Source organism: Calliphora vicina, chromosome 1, assembly GCF_958450345.1.
Source record: "Calliphora vicina chromosome 1, idCalVici1.1, whole genome shotgun sequence".
Lineage (NCBI taxonomy): Eukaryota > Metazoa > Arthropoda > Insecta > Diptera > Calliphoridae > Calliphora > Calliphora vicina.
In genome coordinates, this window is record NC_088780.1 from 112,960,236 (window position 1) to 112,979,854 (window position 19,619).

General features: G+C 30.7%; 2 protein-coding genes across 3 annotated transcripts in view; both read right to left on the minus strand.

Moving 5' to 3' along the window:
• The window catches only part of kmr (kramer), a 119,636-nt gene that overhangs the window by 17,166 nt on the left and 82,851 nt on the right, over positions 1-19,619 (minus strand). For both annotated transcript variants that reach the window (XM_065515539.1, XM_065515538.1), the window contains exons 3-5: positions 13,596-14,835; positions 718-1,223; positions 469-606 (exon numbers count right to left, since the gene is read on the minus strand). In XM_065515539.1, coding sequence (XP_065371611.1) covers positions 469-606; positions 718-1,223; positions 13,596-14,835 — 1,884 coding nt within the window. The remainder of the gene's footprint in view (positions 1-468; positions 607-717; positions 1,224-13,595; positions 14,836-19,619) is intronic.
• Positions 6,049-10,462, minus strand: LOC135948911 (uncharacterized). Its single transcript, XM_065498362.1, has 4 exons — positions 10,450-10,462; positions 9,902-10,376; positions 9,653-9,793; positions 6,049-9,538 (listed from the first exon to the last, which is right to left on the minus strand). The coding sequence occupies exons 1-4, from the start codon at positions 10,460-10,462 to the stop codon at positions 6,175-6,177; spliced, it is 3,993 nt and encodes a 1,330-aa protein (XP_065354434.1). The 3' UTR covers positions 6,049-6,174.

Below are 19,619 nucleotides of genomic sequence, written 5' to 3' on the forward strand. Positions count from 1 at the left end.
TGTCCATATGTAAAAAATAACCTTGAACATTTAATAATATATTTCGTTTTTGAAAATAATGAATACTGCATAAAAATAACATTTAAACCAAATGCAAATGTTAAAATCTGCCAAATATTAATTCTTGAAAAACTTAAATCGTATGTTTTAAAATCATACAATAGATTATAACTTGTTTACCAACATTGGTATTATAAACCAATATATATTGATAGTTCCAAGTGAGTTCTACGAATTGATATCATTTTAATTTCAACAGTTTAAGCTATAAGACTACACGCTCCCTTAAAGAAATATTCAAAATTTGTTGTCCAATTTGTAAAGTTTTTGTTTAGTATTTGAGACTAATAAAACATAAATTCCAGCAACCAATTAAATACTATAAATTATTATAAATCACCAACACCTTATACCAAAAAATCCCAGTAACTAGTTGCATAACAAAAAAAAAAAACAACAAATAATAACCTGAACATCATGTATGTCAGTGCAACATTGCTCAATGGCTCGAGCAGTATTGCTATTTTGTCTTCTCAATTGTATCAATAATAAAACCAATTCCTCATGAGTACGACTTAATAAATCGCCTGCAGAAACATCTAAATTCTGCATAAAAAATATGCAAATTTTAAAAAAAAATAATAAATAAAAAAATATTCACTCATGTGTTAAAAAAATTAAATAAATTCTTCATTATCACATTATTTATCAACTTACCCGTATTTGTGTGCTGGTTTCACGTTCCAACATGTCGATTTCAGCACGACTGTTAACACGTCTCATAGGATGTGTCATTAGTTGTTGTTGCTGCTGTTGTTGTAGCAATTGTTGCTGGTATGTATTGTGCATTTCATATATATTACCGCTTGTACCATAATAATCCTGCGCAATAACACCGCCAGCACCACCACCACCACTATTACTAGAACGATGCATAGGTGTAGAGGTGGCATATGTACCACCACTGCCCAGCAATGGGTCATTTATTGCTGCATTGCCTCCAGCCACTGTATTACGATCTGTCAACAATGTGGTCTTTGCATATTTCATATCGTGCGCTGTGCCATAATAGGAGTTTTCTAATTTTTGCATTTGATCATAATTGTATTGTTGCTGCTGCTGCTGCAGTTGTCGCTGTTGCTGCAGTTGGGGATCCGAGGGATCTGGTTTAACAGTCAGGTTGCCCTTAGGCAAGTTGCGTACATTACGTACTGATATCGATGCTACAAAAATGTTTTGTTTGAGGGTGAAATAAAAAAGACAACAATATACAAACAAATTATTATTTTTCTTGTATTTTACATTGTCAATAGTTTTTGGGGAATAATTCAAAAAAATAATAATGCTACATATGAAAAGTATGGAATTTTTTGATCTGTTTTACATACATAGATAAAATAACCATACTTTTATCTAAATAATTAATATTACTTTAATTTTGTATGCATATAAATAAGTTACTATAAAATATTAAAAAGTTTTGTTTTTTACTAATGTATTTTTTGTGAATTCTTTTAAGTAAAAAGTTAAATCGAATTTATGAGAAAAAATAAGCAGCATAAATTTAAAATTTCATATAATAAAATATATTGAGAGAATATATTTAAAATCCTCCAACATAGAAAACACGAATTTTCAGGAGAGCAAAAAAACTACTTATGTATTTTCCCAGCAAAAAATATTCTGGATTTGGAAGCAATAAATATGATTACTGCATCTTCTACTGCTACATTAATTGCATCCTAAAATTATTGCCTTACAAAAATGATTTTGGGAGGCATACATTCAGCGCTTCTTGGTAGGCAATCACTGGGTCTGTAAGATTTTATTGCTTCTCAGCAGCTTTAAAATCTATGTGCACAATTGTTTGCACATATTTAATTCGATGAAGTCAGGTTAATTTTAAAGCTGTGAAATATGTTTATTTTGGATTCCTTATGCAGAGCCTCTACGCGAGGAATCCCATATAAAAATCATGTAATCTTTCATGCGAAGTGGTAGCAGTATACAAGTGCTCTCTGCCTTACAAACCTGCTTCCGAGGAAGCAAAATTTTTTGCTGGGTTACTTATTCATATGGAATATTAAATATATTTTTTAAGGCTGTTACTAAATTCAACATATAACTTATTTTTAAAATTTGTCATTATTGACATTTTGTATAAATAAAATTATCGACTGGTATTGCATTAGGCTGGGTCGAAAGAAAAGGTTGAATGAATCAGTCACCCCCTAGAATTAAACATTAGGTGAAGACGATTACAGAAATGTGAAAAATATTCTATTCTATTACATTACATTACATATCGCATATCGTTGTTTATGTTGTAATAACAGCCACATTTCTCTCTTTGGTTATTTTTTTACTCGAAAAAACTCGATACTTCCATGATTTTTGAAACTCTCAAGAATATACATAAATTAATGTGCAGTTTTTCTATAGCGAACGAGTACTTTGAGTGGAAATTTAACATGTGTTTTGTTATTGTAACAAAAACAAAATACATGTAAAACGTCCACTCAAAGCACTCGTTCGCTATAGAAAAACAGCACATAAGTATTTATATTCAAAGTTAACAATCAGCCGGCCAAAAAATGTTGGCACTATTTGTACACCATCAATCTGAGGGTTGCGGGTTCGATTCCCGCCAGAGACTCTGGGTGTATCTGCAGACAAGCAAAACGCTTCGCAGTTTGTGTTGGTTTTTTTTTTTTAAAAAAAAACCTCAAACTAATTTTTATTAATGGAATACGAAAATATGAGTAGTCTCCGTAGAAATAGAAAATTGTTGTATTTTATTACTGAACAACAATTATACTTAAAAAATCATTATACAAAAATACAGTGCTCTACATGTACTACGAAAAGAAGCTTTACTACTTTACAGAGACAAATTTTGTAATGGAATAAAGAATAGCGCCGCAGGCGAGAAATAGTTTGTAACAATAATCGCCGCGATTTTTAAGCTTAGGATTTGTCATTCGTCAAATCTTAATGTAAATTTGTTGTTGTATTTCCATTAACATTTGATCCTGCAAAGGTTACAACCACCTATTTAAATATTTTATTGGGAGTTAGTTCATTGAAATTGGGTGTTTATTCATTTTTATTTTCAATTGGGAGTTATTTAATTTTTTGGGGTTTTAATTTATTGGGACTTATTTCATTTTCCTATTTGGGCGTTATTTCATTGAGTGTTATTTCATGTCGCCACATAGCATACAGTGTAGTATAATAAAAAAAATGTTTAAACCATTATGAAATATTAGGACATTATTACAATATGACATGATAAAAGACCTTGTGAATTGACCAATTATATATTTATATACATTTGTAATATTAGGTATCTTTTAGGAAAACATTAGTTATACATAAGTTGTGAATATGATCTTCAGAAGAGAATTGAAAACCTTATTCAAAAATGTTCAGGGGCCAAATAACCGCATTCGTGACCGAATGAGCTATCGTATCGAAAAATGATTTCGATATCGGAATTATATATCGAGTGCGGCCGCATGCGGTAATTCGGCCCCTGATTTTTTCTAATATTAAGATAAAAACTACGAAGCATTTCAACACTATTTGGAAAAATATTTAGAACAATTTTATCCATTGATTCACAAAAAATCTTGTTATAGATAAAAATCTTAAAGAAAAAAATAATAAATCTTTTTTTATAAAAAGATTAAAATTGCGACGGTATTTAAAAAAAATCTTACGGGACACTCTACTATACATACATATTTGAAATATTTATATAATTTTTCTTTATTAATAAAAGTAAATCTTTTTAAAGCAAAAGTTTTATATTTTAATTTATCTTTCTTAAAAAAAATGTTTGTACATTAGGGGGAAGGAAATGATATACCAGAAGTCAAATCTATAAATTGATATTGGATTGAAAATATACTAAAGAGCGAAATGTAGCTGTTGTCAAATCATAAATAATGATATGCGATATATTTTGATCGGTTTTCAAATAGCGAAGCAATATAGGTAGATGAAAAACAAAAATTACGGTTATTATAGCATCTGATCCTCAAAATTACAGTTGTCGAAAATTACATCTGACACCACTCAAATCTTTGTCAAAAGACTCTGTTAATTTTCTAGCACCTACACCAGTAAATAATCAAAGAGAAGATGAACAACAGTTTGACAGTTCTTCAGCCTCTGAGATATATGCAGATGAAGACGATTGTGACTGTTAAGAGATTGGCAATGACATCTTGTTCATGTAATATTATTTCAATATAACTTTTTATTATTTTATTTGTTCAATTTCAAGTTTTTATAATTCTGATAAAATATTCGTAATCAGCAACCCCAAAAAGCCCCATATACCAATTTGTGGATCATTTTCGTGAGAAAAAGAATTTAACATTTCTGGAATCCTCTTCAACTAATCTTTACTCTTAGGCGTGAATGGCTCAACTTTGTATGGGGTATTATATTTTTTTAAATGTCTTTCTTTAATATATTTACCCCCATATGCATAAACAGTTTATAAATTTATCAAAGGTTTATCTAACAAAATTTCCATACAAAATTTGTTTTATAAACCTTTGATAAATTTATAAACTGTTTATGCATATGGGGGTTAAAAATTATCTGGAAGTTATGTTAATGTTTTTCAGAGAGAAATAAATAAAAACAAATTATACAATAGAATTGCAGAAGTCTAATAATATACTTATAAACCAAAGAAAGCCATAAATACATACAGTACCAATAAATACATTAAATTTAATTTAATTGTACTTACAACAAAACTTAATCATAGTTACATATTTGTACAAAACAAAAAAATTAATATATAATTAACGCAAATAGAAATATGATTATAATTGATATTTAAACAATATTTTTAATTATTATTATATTTAAAATTAAATAAAAAAAACTATAACAAAAATATGTCTTACCATTATTTGTAGAACAATTGAAAAAACCAACAAAAATTCAACAACAACAAAAACAATATTACATACAAACAAAAAGACAATGACAACAACAATATGTATAAAAAAAATAAATCCATTTACAATTGCAAATTGTTGCCACAAAATGACAGCAACTTCAACAATAACAACAGCAGCAACAACAATAATAATGCAGTAAGTGAATGACTGACTGAATGAATGTATGAGCGAGTGAATGAATGAATGAGTAGTGGATAAGTGGTAAAACTCTAACAAGGATAAATGTGTAATTTTGTGAGAGAAGGATTGTAACAGTACAGTTGCAGAATATGGTAGTGTAGTTTACAAACATATGTACATATGTATATACAAAGTATATAATGGAATGAACGAATGACAATGAAGATTTGTGTAACAAATAGATTTGCATTAGATGGTGTATTTCAAGTGTTAAACGTGTAGTACAAACAATCTAATTGAAAAAACATACATTTTATACAAATATTTAAGTCAAAAACACAATTAAAAATAAACTAAAATAACTAATATTGCAACATTCAGCCTGGCCGAATACTGTGTTGAAAAATGTTTACCAACGTGCCTAAAAATATGTTTTAAAACTAATAGCCTTAAAATATGCCGTATATTATTATAATGATATTATTTTAAACCCTCTGATATAATTTAGTCAAAAGCCTATACTTTTTCCTAAGATTAAATCATTAAATTGATTTTATAAAATGGAGATATGACTATAAAATTTGTTTTGATATCTTGATATCAAAAATCATCTTATAGATTTTTTAAGTGTCATTGAATGTTATGAAATCAATTAAAGTCATTATATTAATTCAGTTTTGAGCAAATATCTACTAATTAAAATGACCCTTTGGGTTATACTTATTAAAAAGCTTTTCAGTATTTAATTTTACTTCTAGAAATAAACAAAATTCTTTGCAAAAATACTCTATATTTAATAATAAAATAAATGATAATCTAGTTAAAAATTAAAATCGATATAAAAGAAAAAAATATTAAGAAATAGAGTCCACTAAGTCCACAAATTGTCCTTTTTTTTTTCTTCAATTGGTTATAAATAAAAAAAATTATAAATTTTAAAAAGTACAGCTAATTGTATTTCGAATGAAATCGATTAAAGCTTTCATATGGAAGTTTTTCGTTGTTTTGTTTTAAGGTTGTACTCAAAGCGTTTTATCACAGAGTTTTAATGCTGTAATCACATCTGCACTCATTTGTTTTCGCCCATAATATTGGGATTGTCATTGTTATCACAATTTGAATTCAATTGATCGATAATTGACTTAACATTACTGCCGGTGGCGAGGCTTTGATCTAAACTTGTAGGCATAACGGAGTTTTTCATCAAACCACTTGACATTGAATCCCATTGTCGTATTGTTTCTCGATCAATTTCAGTTGATTTGGTAGACGATATATTGGAAGATGTTTCTTCGCGCAACACTTCGTATAGATCGCAATTAAGATCGTCTGGAGAGAGAATATTTGCTGTAAGCTGTACATAAACATCATGATCATTAGTTAAGACCTGAGATTCTTCATTAATCGATTGGTCGTCACATACCTCATCGTAGGTGCTGTGTGAACTCGATTTCGAATGGCGTAATTTAAAACTTGATCTCAAGTGTTGTGAGACATTATCGTTAACATAAGTTACATCGCGTGATAGACGAGGTTTTCTATTTGCCTCCGGCGTAGGTATATGACATCGATTAAGAGTAGTCATTCGTGCCGGACTAACATTTATGCGATCTAGATCGTCCAGAGAACGTGCATGTCTCTGAGATACTCTTCTTAGACTCTCCCGCCACAGAGTATCTTCTTCCCATAGTAATTCACCACTTACAGGTCCACCTAGAACTGTAGATGTATCCAAATTATTTGATGGTTTTTGTGTCTCATTTAATTTAGAAATATTTGCAGCAGCTAAAGAATTTTGTGCCACCAAAGCATTGTTACCCATTTGTAAATTTATATTTTTAGCGTTTACATCAACTTTATTACTAGTGTGTGTAGAGGTTGTAATTGTAGTTGAAGGTGAAGATGATGTTGATGAGGCGGTAGTGTTGACCACCACTGAGGCTGGTGAATTCGCTATGGCTGGATGTGTTATGGACTGTGAATTGGGGTTAGTCCCATATATTGTACTTAATGTTTGCTGATGTCTTAAATTAATCTTATAATTATTTATTTTATAGGCAGGATTTTGTATTTGTTGTATATGAAATGTTTGTGCGGCGAATGATGTAGATGGATTGGAGGAACTATGATGGAATGGTTCACCCGCTTTCAAGTTTTTGCCCGAACTATAACTTAATTTTTCAATATTTGTCTTCATTTTATATAAATTTTTACTATCTATAGCTTGATCTTTATCGGCTAATATTTCCATGTTGATGTTATGGGCTCTTTCTATGGGATTATGAATATGATCTATATTGGAACCTTGGGCGTGAATGTCTCTTTGATTGTTTAAAGTGGTGGGAGTAGACAGCAATTCCCTGCTGCTGCTTAACTCCGAGTAGTAATAAGGAGCTGATTGTTCCGATATATTACTGTTATTGCGACTATGCAAAGGTGTCATATATCTAGTAGGTGTTAAACTGGTGGCTCCCATAACATCGAATTGGTCATTCGGCCCTTCTAGTTTCTGCAGAGAATCAGTGGACGATACGAAATGTATATTACCATAGAAATGTTCATCATCTTGATTGCGAAATATCTTAGGAGGCTTTATAAGATTTGTTAGAATACCAGCACCTTGAGCAGCTGCAGCATCTGTTAAAATTGCTGTGGCAGATGTTTCAAATTTAGTATTTTGATAGAGATACAAATCACTAGTTTGTAAATCGTTAAGATAAGTATCCAAGTCTGCCGTCTCCAAAGCATCTTCAAATTTTTCACTCAACGATTCTATTTCACTAATGGATTCCTCCGAAAGTGGTCTTCGCGATCTTTGTCTATCCAATTCAGAGTCCGATCCCTGTCTATGTCTTAGCTCTACGGTATCTGATTCACTATTATTTCCTGTGCCTGGTAAGGAAGTTTTTTGCTGACTTAAACTCAGCGATGAATTCGATTGGTAAAGTATGGGTGTGGCTATATAGGAAGGAGAGTTCTGCTTCAATTTATTATAGAGATCAAAATCGGATGAATTATTTGAGCTGTTATCGGTTTGGAAACTATAATTTGAATCGGATAATGTTCGCTCATGTTGTTTTAACAGCAGCAAATGTGGTGGTGTTTTAAGATTTTTGGCTTTACTAAATTGATCGGGCAATGAAAGACGACTTGATTTCAGAGCAGCCTCATTCTTAGCAAAATTAAGAGACGTATTACTGGCGTGTATTTTTGGTAGTTGCTCATAGGAAATATTGAATTTACTGCCTGAAGAACTGTCCCTACGCTTAACAGTGTCATAGTTTTCGGCTGAAAATATTTCCTCTGTTTTTAATTCTTCCATGGGTGGCGGTGAGTTGGGTATGGGTGGAGGTGATACAATTTCACTGTCAGAACTTTCTATACAATTATTGAGAGGCGTAGAAGCTCCCAGATAGTAAGAAGCTGGTCTGAAAGTATCTGACAAACTAAATCTAGTACGAGATCTCATTTTTTTCGAATCCATATGTTTGGAGGACTCATCATCAGCATCCGAACTGTCCGAGTTTAAGACCATCGAATTTTGTGGTGGCTTCAAAATATCCGGTAAATCTTTACGCTTATGTTGATTCCGATCTTGCTGGGATTTTTTCGCTTTCTTTTTCAAGGTATCGGATGATTTTTTGGATTTTTTTAATGTTGACGTTTTACTCATTGCAAACAGATTTTCGTCTTTGGTTTCGGCTAGTTTTTGAGCCGGATTTCCACCTTGCAATTCCATGTATAAAGGTTCATTCATAATTTTAAATTGCTTTGGCTTACAGCCAGCCTCATTGGACGAATTATTAAGGCACATAATTTCGTAATTGTTTTTGGAATCTTCATCCAGTAATTGTTTTGTCATTTCTACATAATGGTTTTCCTCTTCTTCATTGGTGGAGTCTAGCATAGAAACTAATGTTAAAGTTCCTCCAGTGTTGCCTGACTGATCTGATTCTATTTTCTTGGGAGTCATGGGCAAATAATGTGACTCGTCGAAATTGAGCTGGTTTTCTAGTGGTGTCAAGGGTTCATTTTCGTATATCTTGGAAAGTTCCTTGTCATTAGCTAAGTCATGTTCAATTTGTTTGGTGTCTATAGTAGTATTTTCATCTACATCAGCTTCCTCGGCTAGAGCTTCATCTAAGTCATCATCGGTATATTCACAAGTGGTATCTTCATCATCTTCTTCTTCCTCTAGCTTACGTTGCGTGTTTTCCTCTCGTTGGCTATCAATGGTTTCCTGAGTGGGCGTAATTAGTTCATCTTCGTTGGTTTGTATCTCCACTAAGTTTAATTGTAGTTTAAGGCGTTTTTCCTCCCTTTCTTTAAAACGTTTTAGACTCATTAGCATGGGAGTAGCCTCGTCATCTTGTATAGCTTCTGTTTCACTTTCAATACTCTCCAAATCCTCTATTGTTGTGCAGTTTTCGTTACTTGTATCTGCATTGGTGGCTTCTATATCACTTTCGTAAATTTCTACATCTTTTATAGATTCCTCATCTCTTGTGTAAGTTTCACTATCGTGTTTCAGCTGTTGTTTATTTAACTCCAATGATTGTATTTCCATATTTTCATAATTATTGGAAAGTGTTCGAGTTTTAGTAGGCACTACGGTTTTGGTATTATAAACTGGTACGTAAGATGATATTTGGGATGAACTAGATTCGCTTATGGTATTTTCATCCAAAGTTACTGTTATTGCATTGGGTATTTTAGGTAGAGTTATTTTAGTTAGGGGACTTGTGCTATCTAAACTATCTTTTAAGTCTGATTGGAAAAAGGTGGGAGATGGAGATGTTTCTGTTGGTACTGGTTTAACATTAATTATTTTAGTTTTTAAAATTGGTTTTAAGATTCTTGGCATTTGTGGTGTAGATTTTGTTGTTGTTTGGGATATTGTTGCTGTAAAGGTCGAGTCAGTTGAGCCAGTCGAAAAGGGGGTAATTGGATAATCTGCAATATCTTGTGGTTGTTGCTGTATGTCATTGATTGCAATTGTTTTCTTTGGTCTTGTTAATGTTGTACTGTCATTGTATAAATTGCTTGTTGCATTGCATGTTTCTAAAGCATGACCACCTATAGACTTTGGACCAGAAGTGGTCAACATTTGAGGTTTTTGGGTGATATTGGTGCTGGTTTTAGTGATGGTGGAGGTGGTTATACTAGAAGTGGTTGTGTTGATAATAAATCTAGCACTAGTGTTGTGGCCATATTCCGAAGTTTTGGCACGTAGAGAAGACCTTCCTGCCGGCGCTTTCGTAATAGTTCCAGCTATGTTTATGATTATTTGTATGTGTTATTTTTTGGTTCAACATTTTTTTTATTTCATATGTTTAATTTTTACATAACAGTGGCATTTTATATGATTTATATAAATAATTGAAATAAAAACAAGAGAAAGAAAAATATAATAATTTTAATAATACATGAAAACACTAATAAAAACAAAAAAAAAATATTGAAAAAAATGTTCTGAAAATTTATTTAACAATGATGGTATTTAGTGCGAAATCGAACAAAAAATTAGATATTAAAATTAAAAGAAAAATTAAACCGTATAACCCAAGAATTTTATTTCAAAAAAAAAAAAAACAATTAACTACAGGAAACAAAGTGTAAATGGCATGAAATTTAAAAACCGTTCACCCCAAAGAAAATAAAATATATTGATGAGTTTTTTTGCAATAAAAAAAATCCAATTCCACAAACTAAACAAATATCTAATAAAAAAACATACTAAATACAAGAAAAATAATGAAAAACAATATAATATATGTGTTTAAAAATTTTACTGAAACAGAATTGAAACAAATCGATTCTATAAGTATATTGGCGCAATACAGTTTTAGTTGAATAGAAGTTTCGTAGTAATAATAAAATAAAATATAAATTTTTGATTTTTTACTTTAAACCAAATTATTTATTTGTAATATTACAAATTCTAGAAATTGTTATTGCTTAATTCTGTATCCTGCTGTTTGATAGAAAAATAAAAGGTCATTTAAACAATCAGGTTAATCTAATGTGAAGCACGTGAATATCAATTTATTTTCAAATAAGTAATTTGAAATCTGAAATCAAATCTAACGTTAATTTATTACCTGTTAAAGAAAACATTCAAGATACTACAATTTAATATAATCAGTTTTTACTAACTGTTTATTTAAAAATCAACCTTTTGTAATATTTCTACTTAAAATAAAAATTCTAATAATTATTATAGGTAAATAAATATTTGCTAAATTATTTATTTGAGTACATTGTAATTGTAATATTAAATATTTATGTATGTAAATTATCAGTATATATAAAGTATTGTTAATGTATTTATTTGGGTTTTTATGCAATTTATCTTTTTTATAAACTAATTAATAGTTTGGTTACAAATACCATTATTTCATTTTTTATTATTATTATTTGGTTTTGTTGTTAAAACGCTCGGCAGGAAGGCTCTATTGTTGTTGAATTTTGTTTATTTTTTCGATTTTTTTTTATAAAGTAGTGATAGTGCTTGAAAGTAATTCTTTGTAAATGATAAATTTCAAATGAAAAACAAAAATCAAATAAAAAGAACAAACAAATGTGGCGATAGATAAAGAGTTGATTTAAGCAATTAGAAATAGTGCAGCCAATATAAATCCCAAAATTGTATTTAAAAACATTCTTAACCATACGAATATGTATAAGCAGTAAAGGATAAAGAGTCAACAAAAAAGGAAGCAAAGGAAACTCTCATTTAGATTAGATTTGAAAAGGAAACCTAAATAATTAATCTGATTGCTAACTAATAAAGTAAATTGCAAATATATGTATAAACATTTATTTTTATAGGAAAATTATAGATTAGTATAGGTTTCGTTAGGCCGTCGTTTTTTTTTTTTAAATTAACTAAAAAAGAACAAATGTTTAAGATTTTAAACGAAGTACTTCCAAAATCTGACTATCAAGCAGAAGTCCTCGATAAAGAAATTTTAGAAAATATTGGTAAATTTCAGAAATACTAAATTCGGCAGTGCCGTTCTTTTAGAAATCATCATTATAAGTTATTTGGGGGTTTCCTAGTGTTGATTTCGACAGTCATACAGACATCGTTATATCGACTACGCTATTTATAGGGATCTAGTAAATATATGGATCAGGTATGTGATGAAAAACGATTTAGATGGTGTGATGTGTTAGTTTGAATCGTTTTGTCATATTAGTTTCAAATTCCAATTTGCTTCAAAAGGAATTTATCGAAATTAAATTTTCATATTAATTAAGGTAAACAAATGTAGAGTTGCATTTGTTGTTTTTTGCTACAAAAATTATACGGAATGAACCAAAAATTTAATATGAAATCAATTGAAATTCATCACATGCCTGATTGTATATTCATATTTTTGATCTAAGATCGGTAATCATGTTTTATTGTATTGTAGAAATTTATAGCACATTTAAAGATTTCGGATAAGATTTCCATGAGACTCTGAGTTCTCTAAATACATATATTTAGAGGTAGCATAAAAGTACAGCACTAATACATATATACTCGTTTAATACTTTTTAAATTATCAAATATAGTTTTAGTTAATAAATCCTTTTAAATATTAGAAGTTAACATTGTCGCAAAACATTTAAGAAAATTAAATCTATAATCCTTATAATCCCCATAATCTTTTTTTATCGCTTAAATTTCACTACATATACATACTTCACAAAAAGACCAACATTTCTATATTATGTATAAAAAAGGTTAAAAAAATCTAATAAATGTGGAAAATTAAAATATGCATATAAAAAATTTTGCTAGCAAATAAAATGGCTAACAAATTAAAAAGTTAAAAACAAACATACGCATGCACAATGTTTACATAGAAAAAGTGTAGTCAAAGAAGGTGGTAGAGAAAGAGCCAAAGAGAAGCGAGAAGGATAGGAGAAACATATTTGAAAATGTAAAAGCAAACTAGAAATACACACACAACTACAGAAATATGTAATAACAACAACAAAATAAAGGTTAAAAGCACAAACAAAACAAAAAAAAAAACAAATTAATGCAAAACGCAAAGCTAATCCTTTTTCAAGGGTTTATATATTAATTTAAGCCATAAAGTATACGAATAATTTACAAGTTAAATATCCCGAAAGAGTATACATAGAGACTACTAGCAAGAGGTAGAGATGTTCAAAATAGTCATAGACAAAGAGAGAGGGAGAGAGAAAGAGTAAAAGCAAGATAGAGGGAATGAGAGAAATAGGTAGGGAATTATTTGTAACAAAAAATATTTATCAAATATACAAATTACAAATATAACGACTAGTCAGAATATTTGAGCCCTTAAAAGAGGTATTTTAAATAATAAAAAAATATAGTTTTCACATTAAAATATTAAATTATGGCATAGTCGGTCGTTTTATTTGCAATTTGGCTCAAGTGCATATAAAATATTTATTTTTATTTTAGAGCATGTAGTTGGGTGCATTAACACAAAATATTCTGTAACTTACCTTCATCATCCGAAGAATAGGAATTGTAGCCAGCAGTAGGTCCTGTGTTGGCATGAGTCTCAGAACGACTACGTTGTATACCACCAGTCGCATTAGTTGCTGAAGAGATGGCTCCCTTAGTGGTGGTTACGGTGTTAGGATAGTGAGCGCCACTGGCTACAGCTGTTGAGGCTAATAGAATGTTGGGATTACTGCCCAGTTTAGACATGGCAGACATATTACTACTGCCCGCAATGGCTTGGGCACTTTGTGAGACAGACGCTGTGGAATGCTGACCACTTTTACGTGTAAGAGGTGATTGTAACATACGCTGCTTCCATTCCAATAAACGTTTCATTGATTCTTCACGTTTACGTTCGCCATCCAAGTGAGAGGTGGGTGTTGTTTGTGTTAAACCACCAGTTCCTCCAGCTGAGGCTTGTGGTGAGGTTGGGCCTGTGGGTGGAGAAGTAACTGTAGTAGGAGTGGTAGGAGTAGTAGCTGACGTTGAGGGGTCATCGTCAAATGTCGATGAACGTTTAGGTAAGCGAGCACTAGCTGAACGTAGGAACTGTTCATTTTGTTGAATAATTTGTTGAGTGGTGAGACCTGATGAAAGTAATGACGATTGTGACGTTTGTTTTTGTTGGTATGCCGGCGATTGGCCTAATTGTAATTGCTCTGGTAGTTGTTGTTGCTGAGATGGTGGTGATTGTGAGTGATGGGGATGAGTGGAGGATGAGCGAATTTGTGAACCATTACCCATTGTTTGTGAACGACTCATACGTGGAATGCTAGTATGTCCTGCTTGATTACCTAAAGCATCTTGTAACAACTCATTACGTTTATACGTCCTTTCGTAAGGATTTTCATAACCGATTGTATTCATACCACTCGCTACGGGACTTAGGAAATCCGTAGATCCACTTGTGGTACGATATGTACCCGCCTGTTGCGGTTGAGCCTGGGGATTTTGTAAATACAATGCGCTTTTACGCATCTTTTCAGCATAATTTTCCTCCGAATAATAAAAGCTATCTGGTGTACGATTAATGTCTAGGCTGGATTTAGGACGTGGTGCTCGCACTGGATCCGGCTTAATCATTGAGGCAGTGGCGGCTATGGCGGCAGCATCTGCAGCCGCTTCGGCTCTAGCTTCATACTCTAAAAAGTCTGCCGAATGAGGACGTACTATGGCAGCTGCTGGTCTGGTGGCTCTTATGTTCATATTGCTGCCAGCAGCATTGTGTCCAGGTGATGACTACAAATAAAATGAAAAATAGAAAATATTTTCATAAGTTTTTTTTTTTATATTGATGTAATTTCTTCCTATTTTTAATTTGTTCTTAAAACAAAATTCAAAGTACATGATAAAATTCCAAATAATTTTCTCTTATTTTGTTTTATTATTATACAATCCTTCCTTCCTTCCTCACACACACTTTGATATTTTTAGTTTTGAAAAACCTCTTAAATCCTTAAAAGAAAACTTGGTCTTCTGTAAACATGTTAAAACTTGCAGTTTAAACACATAAAACAATGAAAACATCAAGAAAGAATGTATAATACGAGTAGTACATACTACATACATTGTATGTTAGGTTCTTTCTCACTTTCTTAGGAACTCAAAACAACAAATTAAAGGAAAAATATGTATGTAGGTGATTCACATACATAAATATATGAATGTGCACACTGGGATGAAAAATGCTCAACAATGTCCTCCACTGACCTATAAAATCATTCAACAAGGAACTATGAAACACAACTGCATACTAATGCAAATACTGTAGAACATATTTATTTTAGTATACATTTATACATAAATAAATACGTATGTACTATACTTATACGTAGATACATTGAAAACAATGTTAATTTGTCAATAGCGTCATAATAAAGTTCTCACATTTAAAACATAATGTACATATTAGCATTTTTAATCTACACGAAGATAACATGATGTCCTGTGTTTGAAATAATAGCCCGGCGAGACAATGTGATATAGAAAAATGCTATTATACTCAAATGTATTATTCACTGCTATTTTGACGATTCAAATGTGGTTTTTATACCCACCACCAAAAAGCATATTGTAGCATATCGAAATATTGGTCGTAAAATGAAACGGTATTTATATTATGTGTCATTGTAAAATTCAAAGACGATCTAGCTATGTCCGTCCATCCGTGCCTCGGCGGAAGGACTTATAAGGATGAAATTTAACCCAAATACTTTTTTTTATCAGAAATGTTTGTTATTGAAAATTTGACAAGTACAACCAGAGTTAGAGACCAAAATGTGAGACTAGCTCTAAAAAAGTTGATCCCGGAAGGAGATTTGTCCATTTTTGAGTTTCCGACACACTCTATTGTAATCAATTAAAAGAAACAAAAATATTTTCTAAACGATTCTCTTATAAATTTAAAACAAAAACTTTTATAAACTAAAAAAATAAATTCATTAAAAAAACAAATGAAATCTTCAGTTCATGTATTAAAAACTCTACACTAATACAAATATGAAAATCCTTTAGAGAGTCCTACAAGGCTTCAATGTGAGCACGTACAATGAAAACAGAAAATAAATTTGTTCCCATGATAGAAATTTACACGTAAGATGGTGGGAGTATATAACACACCTACACTATGTTACACTTCTACACATAAACATGTAACACACACACACATTATGACCCAGCTAGCATTGTTTTGGAAATTTTAATCAAATTCGTGTAATTTTTGATACTTCAGCGCGATTAAAAAGCTCATTTTCTGGTCGTAATTGATACTTTTATCGGGAGAAAATGGTACCTATCCGCGACTCTTCTTGATGTGTCTTTTATGAGCCTCTTCTCTTTATGAGCCTCTTCTGATCAATTTCCACTCATTTTTGAGTAACTCTATGGTCGAATGGAAAAACTAGGTGATTTTTGAAAAAACAATCTTCCAAATGCTATCTGGAATATACGGTCATTTTCTGATCATAAATTATACTTTTGTCGGGAGAAAATGGTACCATATCCGTGACTCGTCTAAATGAGTATTTTATGGGCCCCTCTTCTGATCAGTATCCACCCATTTTTTAGTAACTCTATGGTCGTATGGAAAAACTATTTTTTCCATGAAAATAACTTTTATATGAGAAACTATATCTGACTCTGTTTGGTGATTAGTCAACCAACTATCTTCCTATACATTAGAGTGGAAAAAAATGTTGTAAATGTTCGCAACCAAAATGTAACTAAAATAAGATAATTATTTAAAATTAATAAAATATAATTTCACCGAAACGATATTTTCCGTTCATCGAAATCCAATCTAATTTATCCCAACAACATCATTCAAAATGTTAATCACAAAGAAAACATGTTAAATAAATGCTATCGTTTGCGTGAAATATTGCAAGGGTTTTATTTATTTTTTTTGTCAAATTATTTATTTTTATTGAAATTAAAATGTTTGTTGTATAACTTAATAAAATTGTAAACTATAAACAGGTATATAACAGTGGAAAGTTTAAGAAGTTCCGCTTATTCTGATGTTCATTACGGAATATACGGTCATTTTCTGATCATAAATTATACTTTTGTCGGGAGAAAATGGTACCATATCCGTGACTCGTCTAAATGAGTATTTTATGGGCCCCTCTTCTGATCAGTATCCACCCATTTTTTAGTAACTCTATGGTCGTATGGAAAAACTATTTTTTCCATGAAAATAACTTTTATATGAGAAACTATATCTGACTCTGTTTGGTGATTAGTCAACCAACTATCTTCCTATACATTAGAGTGGAAAAAAATGTTGTAAATGTTCGCAACCAAAATGTAACTAAAATAAGATAATTATTTAAAATTAATAAAATATAATTTCACCGAAACGATATTTTCCGTTCATCGAAATCCAATCTAATTTATCCCAACAACATCATTCAAAATGTTAATCACAAAGAAAACATGTTAAATAAATGCTATCGTTTGCGTGAAATATTGCAAGGGTTTTATTTATTTTTTTTGTCAAATTATTTATTTTTATTGAAATTAAAATGTTTGTTGTATAACTTAATAAAATTGTAAACTATAAACAGGTATATAACAGTGGAAAGTTTAAGAAGTTCCGCTTATTCTGATGTTCATATTGTAATCGTATTGAACATTTAGCTAATGTCTGATCGGGGAGGATATAGGTTGAAAAAATTATAAAAACCTTAAAAAGGACCTTTTTACCCTTTGAACCAACTCACCAAATACTCGCGTCATTTTGAGAAATAGTTTCCTCAAACAAACTAAACTTTCATTTAGCGTCTATACAAATGGGGCAACCTACTATTCATAGGTATAAAATTTAAATCTGACGATCTATCTTAGTGGTAGTAGCAAAACTATTTTGCCATAGAAGTAGTTGTGTTGTATGCAGGTGCTTTTTTATCTGTTGATGTTGCCGATTGTTGAAATGTAGGTTGCACTTTATATTCAACTAACATTGTAGATGATGGGTGGGTGGGTGCTTGGCTGGTGACATTTCTAATTTTTTACATAAGCGAGTGAGTGAGTGTGTTACTTTGTATTTTGTTATAATGTCATACCTGCTACTTTCATCTATCAAATGAAAGTTGTTTGTAACTACAGGCTGTTTGTTCAGTTAAGTTGTATGTTGTTGTTGGACTGAGGATGAATGTAAATTTTCCCTTTAAGTCGTTGCTACTACTGACACACTAAAAGTCTAATTAAAAGTTCAACTCATGTCTATAACAAGTCTTTTAAACAAATAACTAACAACAAAAACAAACATATCATGGGCTAAATGGGGTCTTTATAGGTTTTTGATTTGAAAATAGCAAGAAAAACAAACCCTGGTTGTGTACAGCAAAGAAAAAAACACAACCTTTTAAATTACAAATTGGTGTCACTTTTCTTCGAGTTTCTTTCTGGGCTAAACTTCTAGTTAAGTAGGAAAGAAAAACTGTTGCGAATGTACTAAACATTTAAGAAACAACAAAATGTCAAAATGTTTATTCAAAATACTGTTAACATTCCTATTTGGGGACATAACCAAACAATTGAAGTGCTAAAAAAATGTATTTCTTACGACTTGATTGGTATTTATTTTAATTGATTTAAAAATAATAGAAGAATGTTAGTTGAAATTTTAGTAAGATAATATACGAAACTGCTTGATTGATGCTTTATTATCTATAAAATCAAGCCTTTTGAAATTTATAATAAACTAGCTGTCCCGCCAGACGTGGTCCTGTCTAAAATCAAACATACACAACAAATTTCATCGAAATTGGCCCTGCCGTTAAGGAGGAGTTCAGTTACTAACACACGTACAAAAGAATTATACACATTTATGGAAAGAATTTTTAAATATTTTTTTTATATTGTGCAAATCTATTGTTTGATCAATATTGGTGGACAATAACATATTCAAAAGTGGACCACAAAAAAACGTGTGGCCTATTTATATTAAGATAAAGATTAAATGCCTACACAAGACAAAATTCTGTATCGCTATAACTGTTGTTATGATTTAAGTGAGTGTTATGCATTGCTATGTCACCCCAAATACATTGTCATGTTATGCCATTGCTATGCAACCAATTTAATAAAAAACAAGAGAGCTATATTCGGCTGTGCCGAATCTTATATACCCTTCATCAAATTATACTTTAAAATAATTTTTTTTTTAATTGTTTTTAAAATTTTTTTTTTAAATTGTTTTTTAATATTTTTTAAAAAAAGTTTTTTCCAAATTTTTTTAAATTTTTTTTTTTTTTATACCATTTTCGTATGTTATAATTCTGATATGAAACATTTTTAAATACTGGCGCATAATCATAGTCAGAAATAAAGTATATTTTAAGAGAAATAAAGTCGTCTTTACTTAAGAGTGGACTTTTGGACTACCATAGACAAGATAAAATATACTTTTGACGTTAAAGTCGACTGTGTTTCGCGTTTACTTTTATTGTTTACCTTTTTTTTATTTTTTTTTAATTTTCTATGTCAGCTGTTCAGCGGTGCGTGCCACTTGTCTATAT

Coding starts and splice junctions, on each gene's coding strand:
- LOC135948911 (XM_065498362.1), bottom strand. Junction 9,794..9,901: donor AAACCAGTACCAACAGAAAC/ATCTCCATCTCC, acceptor AATAACAGTAAC/TTTGGATGAAAATACCATAA. Junction 9,539..9,652: donor ATGGAAATACAATCATTGGA/GTTAAATAAACA, acceptor TGCAGATACAAG/TAACGAAAACTGCACAACAA.